This window comes from Babylonia areolata, chromosome 12 (genome assembly GCF_041734735.1).
Source record: "Babylonia areolata isolate BAREFJ2019XMU chromosome 12, ASM4173473v1, whole genome shotgun sequence".
NCBI lineage: Eukaryota > Metazoa > Mollusca > Gastropoda > Neogastropoda > Buccinidae > Babylonia > Babylonia areolata.
The window spans coordinates 1,630,166-1,646,032 of NC_134887.1; the positions used below are offsets into that span (position 1 = coordinate 1,630,166).

Genomic DNA, 15,867 nt, shown 5'->3' on the forward strand with positions numbered 1-15,867 from the left:
TGTAAACAGCAGTGTTGCCTGTGCTGTACAAGAGATGCATAATGTTGATGGTGTGGGTGTGCCCCTACACCCCCTCCTTCCCCCAAAAAATATCACTCAGTTGAAGTTGCTTGCTCTGTTTTGGGCTGCAGCCCTGTTGGGAGTCCCTTTCATTGTCTCTGGATTTCATGTGGAAGCCACCTTGAAGTTGTCTGACTGCTGAAAAGGGGGAGTGGAAGACAACGTGTCAGGGTGAGGGAGGCGGGAAGGAGGTGGGGGGGGGAGAGAACCTATCAGAGCTCCAGCCCATCACACCTCTCCCCCCTCCTTCCATGGGCCACAGGAGCTCTTGGCTGTCCATTGATGAACCATTGCAGGAGTTTTTTTGTTTGTTTTTTTTCCATGATGCTGTGGTGGTGGAAGAAGCTTTGGTTGATGTTTTGGGATTGACTGACCATCTTCAGCTAGACCTGAGTAGCAGCTGGTTGATGTAGGGTAGACAGGGTGTGTCTTGTTCTGTGTATAGACAGGGTGTGTCTTGTTCTGTGTATAGGCAGGGTGTGTCTTGTTCTGTGTATAGGCAGGGTGTGTCTTGTTCTGTGTATAGGCAGGATGTACAGGATGTGTCTTGTTCTGTGTATAGACAGGATGTACAGGGTTTGTCTTGTTCTGTGTATAGACAGGATGTTCTGTGTTTAGACAGGATGTGTCTTGTTCTGTGTATAGACAGGATATGTCTTGTTCTGTGTTCAGACAGGATGTTCTGTGTTTAGACAGGATATGTCTTGTTCTGTGTTCAGACAGGATGTACAGGGTTTAGACAGGATATGTCTTGTTCTGTGTTCAGACAGGATGTTCTGGGTTTAGACAGGATGTGTCTTGTTCTGTGTTTAGACAGGATGTTCTGGGTTTAGACAGGATATGTCTTGTTCTGTGTTCAGACAGGATGTCCTGTGTTTAGACAGGATATGTCTTGTTCTGTGTTCAGACAGGATGTGTCTTGTTGTTCTGTGTATAGACAGGATATGTCTTGTTCTGTGTTCAGACAGGATGTTCTGTGTATAGACAGGATGTGTCTTGTTATTCTGTGTTTAGACAGGATGTTCTGTGTATAGACAGGAGTCGATGTGGAGACAGAAATGCTCCTTCAACACACACAGAATAGATGCCATGATAAGGGTTGTCTGGTACCTGTGTGAGTGGTTGACTGGGTTCAAGTTTTCCTCGCTTCTGTTATAGACTAGTTTTTGCCCTTTGTTTTTTGTTTTTAGGAAGGATGGTCTTGGGTATATGTGTGAACTGATTGTCATCGTTCATGTGTTAAAATGTTCACTTCTTGTTGGATTGTTTTTCTAATTTAAATGTGCAATGCAGTTTTTACATGTTTAAGGTAGTGTCATGTCTGTGTTCAGAAGATTGTTTCTGTTTTAGACTGATAGGTATGTCCCTGTCTGTGTTCTGCTGGTGTATGTGGTAGACAAGGATAAGAGAATGTGTGTGTATGACAGGGTGACCAGATGGTATAGAAAGGGATATGTACTTGTTTAGTGTGACATGAAAGAATGTTTTGTGGTTTTAGCTGGTGACATAGAAGTTTGTGATTCTAGTGGTGACAGTGGAAAGTGGTCTTGTTCTGTGTATAGACAGGATGTGTCTTGTTCTGTGTTGTTCCCTGTGAAGCCGCATCTTCTTTCTGTGCCTTTGGGGAGGGGGGAGTATGAACATGAATGCTGGGAGGTTGGTGCTGCAGACAGTGGACGAATGGATACCAAGGGGTGGTTTGTGTTTTGGCCCAGTGGACCAGTGTGGGTATTGGGGGGATGTGGGTGCGCCTATGGCATCGCGTCTCCTGCAGAATGTGGAGCCACAGAAACCTGCCCCCTCCTCACACACACACACACAGAAACTAGGGCATGCCACATGACTAAGGGGTTGTCATGGTGACCCTGTGTGAGTGGTCGTTGCTGTTGGTTCCCACACTGTTCTTTCCACCTCGCTTCCTGCCTTTTTGCAGACTTCTATTTTTGCCTTTGTTTTTTTGTTTTTAAAGGAAAGTCATTGGTACAATTCCAGGATGTAGTATGTGTGAATTGACTTTTCCAGTCAGTACATCATGTGTTAAAAATGGTTTCCCACCCTTCTTGTTGGATTTTTTGTTTCTTCAAATAATTTTAAATGTGCAATGCACTTTTTACAATGTTTTCAAGTGTAGTGTGCAGTGCCCGTGTCCAGAAGATTGTGTTCTGTTCAGGCTTGTAATAGGTATTGTCACCATGTCTGTGTGTCTGGCTGGCTTGTATAGTGGTGACCAGATGGAAAGAAAGAAAGGTGTGTGTATGACTTTAGTGGTGACCAGATGGAAAGAAAGGTGTGTGTATGACTTTAGTGGTGACCAGATGGAAAGAAAGGTGTGTGTAGGACTTCTTTAGTGGTGACCAGATGGAAAGAAAGGTGTGTGTAGGACTTCTTTAGTGGTGACCAGATGGAAAGAAAGGTGTGTGTAGGACTTGTTTAGTGGTGACCAGATGGAAAGAAAGACCAGTGTGTGTAGGACTTGTTTAGTGGTGACCAGATGGAAAGAAAGACCAGTGTGTGTAGGACTTTAGTGGTGACCAGATGGAAAGAAAGAAAGGTGTGTGTATGACTTTAGTGGTGACCAGATGGAAAGAAAGGTGTGTGTATGACTTTAGTGGTGACCAGATGGAAAGGAAGGTGTGTGTATGACTTTAGTGGTGACCAGATGGAAAGGAAGGTGTGTGTATGACTTTAGTGGTGACCAGATGGAAAGGAAGGTGTGTGTATGACTTTAGTGCTGACCAGATGGAAAGGAAGGTGTGTGTATGACTTTAGTGGTGACCAGATGGAAAGGAAGGTGTGTGTATGACTTTAGTGGTGACCAGATGGAAAGGAAGGTGTGTGTATGACTTTAGTGGTGACCAGATGGAAAGGAAGGTGTGTGTATGACTTTAGTGGTGACCAGATGGAAAGAAAGGTGTGTGTATGACTTGTTTAGTGGTGACCAGATGGAAAGGTGTGTGTATGACTTTAGTGCTGACCAGATGGAAAGGAAGACAGGTGTGTGGTGGGTGGCAAAGAACAGTCAGTGGTATGGCTGGACACCTTCAAAGAACAGTCAGTGGTATGGCTGGACACCTTCAAAGAACAGTCAGTGGTATGGCTGGACACCTTCAAAGAACAGCAGTGTGGTATGGCTGACACCTGTGTGACCAGTGTACACCTTGCTCCTGTGGCTGGCTTTCCATGGCGCTTGCTTCTCTCTGGCTTTGTCCGTTTCTTGGACCTTTGTTCTGTTGATGCCCTTTTTTCTTTCTGCCATTCTCTCTCTCTCTCCTGTAACTTCCAGCATTTTGACAGTTGTGCCTCATGTTCTCATCACACTCATCCGAACAGGTTCTGTCTGCGTCCTCTGTTGACTGCTCCACCTTGCCTTTCCAGACACTTGCTCCCCTCCCCTCTCACCGGACTCCTGACCACACTGTTGGCTTTACCCTTTGTGTGTCTGTGTTGTTGCTCACCCAGTTCCAACCCCCCACACCCCCTCCACCCCAATGCCTGGAAAAGCCTGCACCCTGCATCCCACACAGTGCTGACATGAGTACAGTCAGTGATAAAACAGGGACTCACCTAACACCCAGCATTTCGGCCCAGCCAGTCCCCTGCAGTGTGGGATACAAGTGTCATGGCTGTCCTGGCCCCTCAAAGGCTAAAGATGTATGTGCAGAGTCGTCCTGAAGCAGTGCAGTCATGGCTGTCCTGGCCCCTCAGAGGCTAAAGATGTATGTGCAGAGTCGTCCTGAAGCAGTGCAGTAGGGGCACCACCAGGCAGCTGTCCTCCGTTTTCTTCCACAGTTCTGTCTGTTTAGGGGGGGGCAGGGGAGGGGGGGGTTGTTGTTGTTTTTTTCGTGTGTGTGTGTGTGTGTGTGTGATCTCCTGGCCGTTTCTCAGTGCAAGAAAGGGAAAGGGTTTGGTGTAGCTGGCCCTCAGTTTGTGGTGAGGTGTGTGAGACTGGAGCTTGGCTGACGCTGGCCCTCAGTTTGTGGTGAGGTGTGTGACTGGAGCTTGGCTGACGCTGGCCCTCAGTTTGTGGTGAGGTGTGTGAGACTGGAGCTTGGCTGACGCTGGCCCTCAGTTTGTGGTGAGGTGTGTGACTGGAGCTTGGCTGACGCTGGCCCTCAGTTTGTGGCGAGGTGTGAGACTGGAGCTTGGCTGACGCTGGCCCTCAGTTTGTGGTGAGGTGTGAGACTGGAGCTTGGCTGTTTTGGCCCTGTGGCCTGTGAGTTCTGACTCTGACGCCAGAGGTCACCCTACATGCCAAATCTACACTTTGTTTTAAAATGTATCCTTTATAATAGTGAGTCATGGATAATTGGGGTATTATGAATTTTCTGGTGGAAGTTGAGAAATTTTGAAATGTACTCATGACTCGATGTTCATCTTTGTATTGATTTTGTAAACTGATGTAAACATGGCTTTGCTGTCAGTTGTGGTTTATTTGTTCTTTTTATTTTTTTACTGACCAAACTGACAATGGATCTTCCTAATTAAACAAACGAACAACAATAAAAAAAATAATTTAAAAAAAAGGGAGAGGACGCTCTTTGATGTGGAAGAGATGGAACATGAAAGAAGTGATGATGGTGATGATGATGATGGAAATGAACTGCTGCAGGACAAACTGATGTCCTGATGATGCGGGGATGGATCAGAAAGCTGCGTCCTTCACTTTTCCAGGCTATAGCTCTACACACTAGCAGTATTCTGTAGCCAACTACTTACTGGCTCGTACAAAGCAAAACCAAAGCTGTGTAGGACATCAGGAGGCTGTTCAGCAATAGAGATTGGCACACACACACACACACAACACACACACACGGATGGGGTGCTGAAACACATGCATTCACAGTGGAGTGGTGACACGTGGGTACATCACGGTAGGGTGGTGACACATCATGGTAGAGTGGTGACACGTCATGGTAGAGTGGTGACACGTGGGCACGTCATGGTAGGGTGGTGACACGTCATGGTAGAGTGGTGACACGTGGGCACGTCATGGTAGGGTGGTGACACGTGGGCACGTCATGGTAGAGTGGTGACACGTCATGGTAGAGTGGTGACACGTGGGCACGTCATGGTAGGGTGGTGACACGTGGGTACATCATGGTAGGGTGGTGACACATCATGGTAGGGTGGCGACACGTCATGGTAGAGTGGTGACACGTGGGCACATCATGGTAGGGTGGTGACACATGGGTACATCACGGTAGGTTGGCGACACGTCATGGTAGGGTGGTGACACGTCATGGTAGAGTGGTGACACGTGGGCACGTCATGGTAGGGTGGTGACACGTCATGGTAGAGTGGTGACACGTGGGCACGTCATGGTAGGGTGGTGACACGTCATGGGTGGTGGCACGTCATGGTAGGGTGGTGACACGTGGGCACGTCATGGTAGGGTGGTGACACGTCATGGTAGGGTGGTGGCACGTCATGGTAGGGTGGTGACACATGGTAGAGTGGTGACACGTGGGCACGTCATGGTAGGGTGGTGACACGTGGGCACGTCATGGTAGAGTGGGACAGCTGCCAGGCAGACCAACAGAAGGGAGGTGACCCAGTGTGCATGTCTTCAGTAAATTCACAGAGCTCACTGACTGGAGCTCAGGTTCTTTTCCAAATAAACCAATGACCAAAAACAAAAGGCCAAAGAAACCACAAGTGGCAGCATGGTTTGTTGGAGCGTCTGAATGTGTGGGCCATTTACTCCCCCCCCCCTCCCCCCGACCCCCTCAACAACAAAAAACACCCACACAAAACAAAAAACCATAACCATGGAATGAAGAAAAAACCTACAAAAGATCGAACCCTCCTCCAAGTCCTGGTAGACAAGTGGAAATGCTCTCTCCACTTGTCTGTTGGAAGACCAGTTACTGTCGGTGAAAGGGTGACAGAGCAGACAGCTTCATTGAAGACTCGCACTTCCCTACCCCCCCCACCTCCACCCCACCCTGCTTTTCCTTTCCTGTAAGTGTTATACATACTACAGGTCATGAATTATGCCTGTTGACTTGCCTTTGTACTACCAGTGGTTACTTTGAGCTACTGGGTGGGCCAGATGTATGAAATAGTATTGGGAATTTCTTGCCCTGCTGACACACACACACACACACACACACGCACATGCACACATCAAACACCAGAATACTATCCGGCCACTGCCATGTTTCATGATACAAGTCTGTACAGTGTTAAGGTGTAACGAGCCATGTCTGGTTCCAGTATTTGCCTTTCACATGGCCCCCTTTCAGACTTCTTGAGGCCTTGAACTGTGCATGCTTACCCATATACGCTACACCACATTTGTTGGGGAAAAACCACCACCACCACAAAAACCCCAAGAGCAGATACACGACGTGCAAAAACTGAAAACCGAGCATGCTGGTTAGGCCTTGAGATCCTACATTAGGTTTGTGTAAATTTTCAGCCTCAAAAGAAAAAAATGATAAACGATCAGATAAAATGTGTGACAAATGTCAGAAAAATGACAGTTTAAAATTTATTGTTGCTTTTCATCCAGCCAACTGCACAGAGCCATATCAGGGCTGCCAAACCAAACAAATGCTCAACTGTGCCAACACAAAACTCACATCTGCAAACAAAAAAACCACCGGACACAGCCACAAAACACACTTCACGACACATATCCTAACCATTTACCTCCTTCGGGCAAATAAGATTAAGCCATGCTGAGGACATCAGCCCTTCTGCTTAATTTATCATCCCTGGATTGCAAAAAATCAAAGGAAAAAAACCCTCAAAGCCAAACAAAAAATGAATGATAAGGGGCACAAAGGCAAATGACACTGCACAATGGACAGCTCGTGCCCATCCTAATTTACAATTTCACTTCCTCATCACCAGAGCAAAACAGCACAGATAGTTCATCATTTACTGTGGAAAAGAAAAAAAAAAGTGTAATGGCATGCTGGAAAAAAAAAAGGGTATGGATGCAGAAGGCAGAAACAGAGAGAACAGTGAAGAAAGAGATGGGTATGGATGGAGAAGGCAGAAACAGAGAACAGTGAAGAAAGAGATGGGTATGGATGGAGAAGGCAGAAACAGAGAACAGTGAAGAAAGAGATGGGTATGGATGGAGAAGGCAGAAACAGAGAACAGTGAAGAAAGAGATGGGTATGGATGGAGAAGGCAGAAACAGAGAACAGTGAAGAAAGAGATGGGTATGGATGGAGAAGGCAGAAACAGAGAACAGTGAAGAAAGAGATGGGTATGGATGGAGAAGGCAGAAACGGAGAACAGTGAAGAAAGAGATGGGTATGGATGGAGAAGGCAGAAACAGAGAACAGTGAAGAAAGAGATGGGTATGAATGGAGAAGGCAGAAACAGAGAACAGTGAAGATAGAGATGGGTATGGATGGAGAAGGCAGAAACAGAGAACAGTGAAGAAAGAGATGGGTATGAATGGAGAAGGCAGAAACAGAGAACAGTGAAGATAGAGATGGGTATGGATGGAGAAGGCAGAAACAGAGAACAGTGAAGAAAGAGATGGGTATGGATGGAGAAGGCAGAAACAGAGAACAGTGAAGAAAGAGATGGGTATGGATGGAGAAGGCAGAAACAGAGAACAGTGAAGAAAGAGATGGGTATGGATGGAGAAGGCAGAAACAGAACAGTGAAGATAGAGATGGGTATGGATGGAGAAGGCAGAAACAGAGAACAGCGAAGAAAGAAGAAAGGCAGAAACAGAGAACACTGAAGAAAGAGATGGGTATGGATGGAGAAGGCAGAAACAGAGAACAGTGAAGAAAGAAGAAAGGCAGAAACAGAGAGACAAAGAGACCAGGAAATTTCTAGCACATATTTTCAGAAGGTGGGGATGCTATTTCTACTGAAAGACCCCAGCATGTACACGGGGGGAAACATGAAAAATACAGACAAGGCAAATGACTAAAATAAAACAAGAACAGAAATGATCCAACTGCACTGACATTGTGCACAACCATACGCACACACACTCCCACACACATGCACACAAAAACACACACACACACACACACAGGTCCACGTCTATCCCACATCCGGCCCTATCATGTCGTCTGAATAAACTCGCACGCTGGTGTAATGAATGCTGATACTGCACACAAAACTCCAACAATATTGTTATCAATAAAGAAAAGAAATGACTTGGCTTCAACTTACACAGTGCAGCAAAGGTGTGTGCCCTGCCCCTACACATTGTGTCACCACCCTGTACCAGATATCCACCTAAAATGCTCAATTCCCCACGTTCCCTACAACCCCTCTCCCCCCTCCTCCATCCCATTATACCTTACATCACACCCCAAGTTACACCCAACATCACACCTCCTCCATCCCATTATACCTTACATCACACCCCAAGTTACACCCAACATCACACCTCCTCCATCCCATTATACCTTACATCACACCCCAAGTTACACCCAACATCACACACCTCCTCCATCCCATTATACCTTACATCACACCCCAAGTTACACCCAACATCACACCTCCTCCATCCCATTATACCTTACATCACACCCCAAGTTACACCCAACATCACACCTCTCCATCCCATTATACCTTACATCACACCCCAAGTTACACCCAACATCACACACCTCCATCCCATTATACCTTACATCCCACCCCAAGTTACACCCAACATCACACACCACCATCCCATTATACCTTACATCCCACCCCAAGTTACACCCAACATCACACACCACCATCCCATTATACCTTACATCACACCCCAAGTTACACCCAACATCACACACCACCATCCCATTATACCTTACATCACACCCCAAGTTACACCCAACATCACACACCTCCTCCATCCCATTATACCTTACATCCCACCCCAAGTTACACCCAACATCACACACCTCCATCCCATTATACCTTACATCCCACCCCAAGTTACACCCAACATCACACACCACCATCCCATTATACCTTACATCACACCCCAAGTTACACCCAACATCACACACCTCCTCCATCCCATTATACCTTACATCACACCCCAAGTTACACCCAACATCACACCTCCTCCATCCCATTATACCTTACATCACACCCCAAGTTACACCCAACATCACACACCTCCTCCATCCCATTATACCTTACATCACACCCCAAGTTACACCCAACATCACACACCTCCTCCATCCCATTATACCTTACATCACACCCCAAGTTACACCCAACATCACACACCTCCATCCCATTATACCTTACACCCCACCCCAATTTACACCCAACATCACACACCTCCATCCCATTATACCTTACACCCCACCCCAAGTTACACCCAACATCACACACCTCCTCCATCCCATTATACCTTACATCACACCCCAATTTACACCCAACATCACACACCTCCTCCATCCCATTATACCTTACACCCCACCCCAATTTACACCCAACATCACACCTCTCCATCCCATTATACCTTACATCACACCCCAATTTACACCCAACATCACACACCTCCATCCCATCATACCTTACACCCCACCCCAATTTACACCCAACATCACACCTCTCCATCCCATTATACCTTACATCACACCCCAAGTTACACCCAACATCACACACCTCCTCCATCCCATTATACCTTACATCCCACCCCAAGTTACACCCAACATCACACACCTCCTCCATCCCATTATACCTTACACCCCACCCCAATTTACACCCAACATCACACCTCTCCATCCCATTATACCTTACATCACACCCCAATTTACACCCAACATCACACACCTCCATCCCATTATACCTTACATCCCACCCCAAGTTACACCCAACATCACACACCTCCATCCCATTATACCTTACACCCCACCCTAATTTACACCCGTCCCATTGCTGCCCACCGTTGTGTCTCTGTAAACAAAATGTGATATCTCAACATGAGAAATTCACCTGTGGCATGTGCCACACAAAAAATGTATGAGAATCACAGTCAGTCAATAGGGTAGGTATGGGAAACTACCAACGATCCAGTTGAAGCAACCAGTTCAACGTGTGTACGGTAAAGATAACATGTAATGCGATAGTCAAACACAGTTCTTTTGTTTCTGAAGGCTTTCTCCGACTGGTTGCACCAGGAAAAGTTCGTCTGCTCATTCTTTTCAACGTTTTGTCCAAGTTTGAAATAGCATGGGTGCCTGAGGGTAAATGCAAACAGGCAAGTCTAACTGTGAACAATGGCTTTGGGTATATGTAGACATTAAAACTGGAGCAGATCTTTAACTCATTAGACATATTATTGAAACATTGCCCAAACTGTTGTATTGTTGATTTTGATCACACATGCACACAAACAGACATTAAAACACACACACCCCACACAAACACACCCTTTTGAGAGTGCTCAGTAACTGTGCAACATCGTTTGTAAATAGACTCATGTCAAAATATTCAATGGTGTAACTGCAAACAACACAATTTTGCAGATTCATTCTGATCTGTCACCAATATGCTTTCTTAAATTCTCCCAGCACTGGTAATGCACATTCAACATATCGGATCAAATCAACTATTTTAAACTGTGTCAAAGTTCAAGTCCTACAACTTGCTTCCCTTGATTTTAGAACTTTGAGAGTACGTTTGTAACCATGGTCAGCAGTGGTGTGTGAAGAGAAGAAAGAGCGCTGAAACAGCCAGAAATGGCTGATGTTTGACTGGTTCTTGGAAATGGATATTCATTAAGGTATTAGGAAAAGGTTGAAGCAGACGTTGCATTGTGAAACGCAACTGTTATGAACGCACCGGAGTGGGGTGGTATATGAATTGTTCACAATTACACGTTGTTCGCAGTTACCCATACCTACACTATAAATTATAAGTACACAAGAGGCACAAACTGCTCATCAAATGATCAGCAGATGTCAATCCTAGTACAGGTACTCGCATATCACACACACACACACACACACACACACACACACACACACACTCACACACACACACACGCTCACACACACACACACACAGTGTGATGAATCCACACCCAACCAGTCTCAAACAACAGAGACACTGGCCACCTGGAGGAATCTGGAGAACAGTTCTGTACAACTCCCAGTGACTTCACACAGTTCTGTACAACGCCCAGTGACTTCACACAGTTCTGTACAACGCCCAGTGACTTCCCACAGTTCTGTACAACGCCCAGTGACTTCACACAGTTCTGTACAACGCCCAGTGACTTCACACAGTTCTGTACAACGCCCAGTGACTTCACACAGTTCTGTACAACGCCCAGTGACTTCACACAGTTCTGTACAACGCCCAGTGACTTCACACAGTTCTGTACAACACACAGTTCAGGGAGAAGAACAAGTGACAGAGGCAGCAGAAGTGAAAGGAGAAGAAGAGAAAGGAAAGAGGACGGCCACCATCTCCAAACTGCCCCCTCCCCAGCCCCTGTGCCCTCACTTCGTTGCATCAAAGAACACCACCTGCTCTGTGCCCAGCACGCGGGCATTGTGCACAGTGTTGCTGGGGACCTCCACCATGTCCCCAGGCTCCAGAACCACCGTCTGCCCGTACATGCCGAACTCAAAACGCCCTGTCAGGATGGCGTCCTTCTTGCTGACAGAGTGGGTGTGGTCTGGGAAGTCTGTGCCTGGGCAGAAAGTGTAGCACATGTACTTGTAGCCTTGCTTCTCCAGCTTCCGCTTCAAACTGTCCTCACTCAGGGGGCCGTCCTTGGCCGTGTCCCACTTCTCAACCGTCAGGCGGGACATGATCTGCAAAATGTGACATCATTCAGACACACCCCTCAACCAGTCTCACACCCTGTGACATCATTCAGACACACCCCTCAGCCAGTCTCACACCCTGTAACATCATTCAGACACACCCCTCAGCCAGTCTGAATCCCTGTGACATCATTCAGACACACCCCTCAGCCAGTCTGAACCTCTGTGACATCATTCAGACACACCCCTCAGCCAGCCTCACACCTGTGACATCATTCAGACACACCCCTCAGCCAGTCTCACACCCTCTGACATCATTCAGACACACCCCTCAGCCAGTCTCACACCCTGTGACATCATTCAGACACACCCCTCAGCCAGTCTCACACCCTGTGACATCATTCAGACACACCCCTCAGCCAGTCTCACACCCTGTGACATCATTCAGACACACCCCTCAGCCAGTCTCACACCCTGTGACATCATTCAGACACACCCCTCAGCCAGTCTCACACCCTGTGACATCATTCAGACACACCCCTCAGCCAGTCTGAATCCCTGTGACATCATTCAGACACACCCCTCAGCCAGTCTGAACCTCTGTGACATCATTCAGACACACCCCTCAGCCAGTCTCACACCCTGTGACATCATTCAGACACACCCCTCAGCCAGTCTCACACCCTGTGACATCATTCAGACACACCCCTCAGCCAGTCTGAATCCCTGTGACATCATTCAGACACACCCCTCAGCCAGTCTCACACCCTGTGACATCATTCAGACACACCCCTCAGCCAGTCTCACACCCTCTGACATCATTCAGACACACCCCTCAGCCAGTCTCACACCCTGTGACATCATTCAGACACACCCCTCAGCCAGTCTCACACCCTGTGACATCATTCAGACACACCCCTCAGCCAGTCTCACACCCTGTGACATCATTCAGACACACCCCTCAGCCAGTCTCACACCCTGTGACATCATTCAGACACCCCCCTCAGCCAGTCTCACACCCTGTGACATCATTCAGACACACCCCTCAGCCAGTCTGAATCCCTGTGACATCATTCAGACACACCCCTCAGCCAGTCTGAACCTCTGTGACATCATTCAGACACACCCCTCAGCCAGTCTCACACCCTGTGACATCATTCAGACACACCCCTCAGCCAGTCTCACACCCTGTGACATCATTCAGACACCCCTCAGCCAGTCTGAACCTCTGTGACATCATTCAGACACACCCCTCAGCCAGTCTCACACCCTGTGACATCATTCAGACACCCCTCAGCCAGTCTGAACCTCTGTGACATCATTCAGACACACCCCTCAGCCAGTCTCACACCCTGTGACATCATTCAGACACACCCCTCAGCCAGTCTCACACCCTGTGACATCATTCAGACACCCCTCAGCCAGTCTGAACCTCTGTGACATCGTTCAGACACACCCCTCAGCCAGTCTCACACCCTGTGACATCATTTCAGACACCCCTCAGCCAGTCTCACACCCTGTGACATCATTCAGACACACCCCTCAGCCAGTCTCACACCCTGTGACATCATTCAGACACACCCCTCAGCCAGTCTGAACCTCTGTGACATCATTCAGACACACCCCTCAGCCAGTCTGAACCTCTGTGACATCATTCAGACACACCCCTCAGCCAGTCTGAACCTCTGTGACATCATTCAGACACACCCCTCAGCCAGTCTGAACCTCTGTGACATCATTCAGACACACCCCTCAGCCAGTCTCACACCCTGTGACATCATTCAGACACCCCTCAGCCAGTCTGAACCTCTGTGACATCATTCAGACACACCCCTCAGCCAGTCTGAACCTCTGTGACATCATTCAGACACACCCCTCAGCCAGTCTGAACCCCTGTGACATCATTCAGACACCCCTCAGCCAGTCTGAATCCCTGTGACATCATTCAGACACACCCCTCAGCCAGTCTCACACCCTGTGACATCATTCAGACACACCCCTCAGCCAGTCTCACACCCTGTGACATCATTCAGACACCCCTCATCCAGTCTGAATCCCTGTGACATCATTCAGACACACCCCTCAGCCAGTCTGAATCCCTGTGACATCATTCAGACACACCCCTCAGCCAGTCTCACACCCTATGACATCATTCAGACACCCCTCAGCCAGTCTGAATCCCTGTGACATCATTCAGACACCCCTCAGCCAGTCTGAATCCCTGTGACATCATTCAGACACCCCTCAGCCAGTCTGAATCCCTGTGACATCATTCAGACACACCCCTCAGCCAGTCTGAATCCCTGTGACATCATTCAGACACACCCCTCAGCCAGTCTCACACCCTGTGACATCATTCAGACACCCCTCAGCCAGTCTCACACCCTGTGACATCATTCAGACACACCCCTCAGCCAGTCTCACACCCTGTGACATCATTCAGACACACCCCTCAGCCAGTCTCACACCCTGTGACATCATTCAGACACACCCCTCAGCCAGTCTCACACCCTGTGACATCATTCAGACACCCCTCAGCCAGTCTCACACCCTGTGACATCATTCAGACACCCCTCAGCCAGTCTCACACCCTGTGACATCATTCAGACACCCCTCAGCCAGTCTCACACCCTGTGACATCATTCAGACACCCCCCTCAGCCAGTCTCACACCCTGTGCTGCGGTTCAGGCACTTTTCCCTTCACCCCTTTCTCTGTGACGAACAATGATTCAGGACCCTTGTTGATGACAGTGGTGATGATGATGATTGTGACAACAGTTGTGATGATGATGATGACGATCAATGGTGATGATGACAATGATGAAAATGATGGTGAAAACAATAACAATAACAGTGGTGATGATGATGACAACAATGATGACAACAGTGGTGATGATGATGATGACAACAATGGTGATGATGATGATGACAACACACAGAGGCACACAATCACTCCTACCCCACCACCCCCCACCCCCACCCCCACACAATTATTCACACACACACGCACACAAACATGCACATAGGCACACAATTACTCACACTCACACATCAGCGAACAATCACTCACACAGTCACTCCCCCCCCCCCCCTCCCCCACACACACACACACAGGCAACTTAATACTGCCACACACCCACACATGCAATTACTCCCACACACAAGCAATTCATTGTTGCTCCAGTGAGAAATCAACATGATAAAAGACTGCAATAAACAAGAAAGTAAACAGAAAAAAATCAAATAGGTAAATAATCAATTGTAATCCAAGAAATATTGCAAAGTCACGGCCACAGAAATCTAACTCCTGGTTTGTCCTGCTTTTTTCGGGCTCACACTGTGTTTGTGTGTTTGTATATATTATGTTTGTGTGTTTGTATATATTATGTTTGTGTTGTGTTTGTATATATTATGTTTGTGTGTTTGTAGTAGCTTCGGCTTTGTCAACAGGGGGATGTACTTGTGAAACTAACTTGGTGTTTGTACTTGTGTAACTTACTCGGACTTTGAGTTTACGTCATTGTCAAGGTGCCCATGCATGTTTGTATGTGTTACGAGCTACTGTTCATATACACGATTACAGTGTGTGAATGCACTGACACCTTGGTCGCACCATACCTACCCACGGCTCTGCAGAGAGAGTTGGATATTGTGTGCACAAGCACACCCATATTCCATGTGAACTGTGTTATGTTTGTAAATTTGTGTGTGTGTGTGTGTGAGCGCGCGCGCGCGCGTGTATCGGACAATAGATACATGTACTCACTTTGTCTTTGGCAAAGTACAGTCGGAGACTGTTCGAGGTAGCCGCAAATATATACTGCTTAATTTGTCAACACTGTCCTGCAAAAGTTGCGTGCACGTGAAGAGAGTAATGGTTCTTGGTTATCCGGAGTTTCGTACACAGGAAAACGTGATTTTTGTCATTGGTGGTTTTCTGTTTTGGGATGGAAGTATCAGATAATTAACACCTGATATGTAAATCTGGAATTTGAAAAAATATTCCAGAGCCAAGGTAATGTCCTATTTTAGCGACCACAACTAAGGTGGAGTTGGAAGGGGTGGCAGGTGAAATGGGGTGGGAGGGGCAGAAGAGTTTATTCCCAT

General features: G+C 47.5%; 1 protein-coding gene and 1 long non-coding RNA gene across 9 annotated transcripts; one reads left to right on the plus strand and one right to left on the minus strand.

Annotated features, from left to right (window-relative positions):
• The first annotated feature begins 1,609 nt into the window (after positions 1-1,609).
• LOC143288307 (uncharacterized) lies at positions 1,610-4,427 on the plus strand. 7 transcript variants are annotated; one of them, XR_013056072.1, is made up of 2 exons: positions 1,610-2,387; positions 2,431-4,427. It is a non-coding gene; the product is annotated as an uncharacterized LOC143288307 (long non-coding RNA). The 7 variants fall into 7 exon arrangements; XR_013056073.1 differs by having other exon boundaries at positions 2,474-4,427; XR_013056076.1 differs by having other exon boundaries at positions 2,608-4,427.
• Positions 3,906-15,651, minus strand: LOC143288306 (uncharacterized). Of its 2 annotated transcripts, none has more exons than XM_076596658.1 (3): positions 15,527-15,651; positions 11,517-11,807; positions 3,906-5,580 (listed from the first exon to the last, which is right to left on the minus strand). In XM_076596658.1, the coding sequence occupies exons 2-3, from the start codon at positions 11,802-11,804 to the stop codon at positions 5,533-5,535; spliced, it is 336 nt and encodes a 111-aa protein (XP_076452773.1). In that variant the 5' UTR covers positions 11,805-11,807; positions 15,527-15,651; the 3' UTR covers positions 3,906-5,532. The 2 variants fall into 2 exon arrangements, with proteins under 2 accessions (XP_076452773.1, XP_076452774.1); XM_076596659.1 differs by having other exon boundaries at positions 11,494-11,807.
• Positions 15,652-15,867: the final 216 nt, after the last annotated feature.

Bases quoted from the DNA above. Each gene is read 5' to 3' on its own strand.
- LOC143288306 (XM_076596658.1), bottom strand. From the start codon at position 11,804: ATGTCCCGCCTGACGGTTGAGAAGTGGGACACGGCCAAGGACGGCCCC. The intron at 5,581-11,516 runs GTGGTGTTCTTT...TCTGCCTGGCAG, and splicing joins GCGTGCTGGGCACAGAGCAG to CTGTCCCACTCTACCATGAC.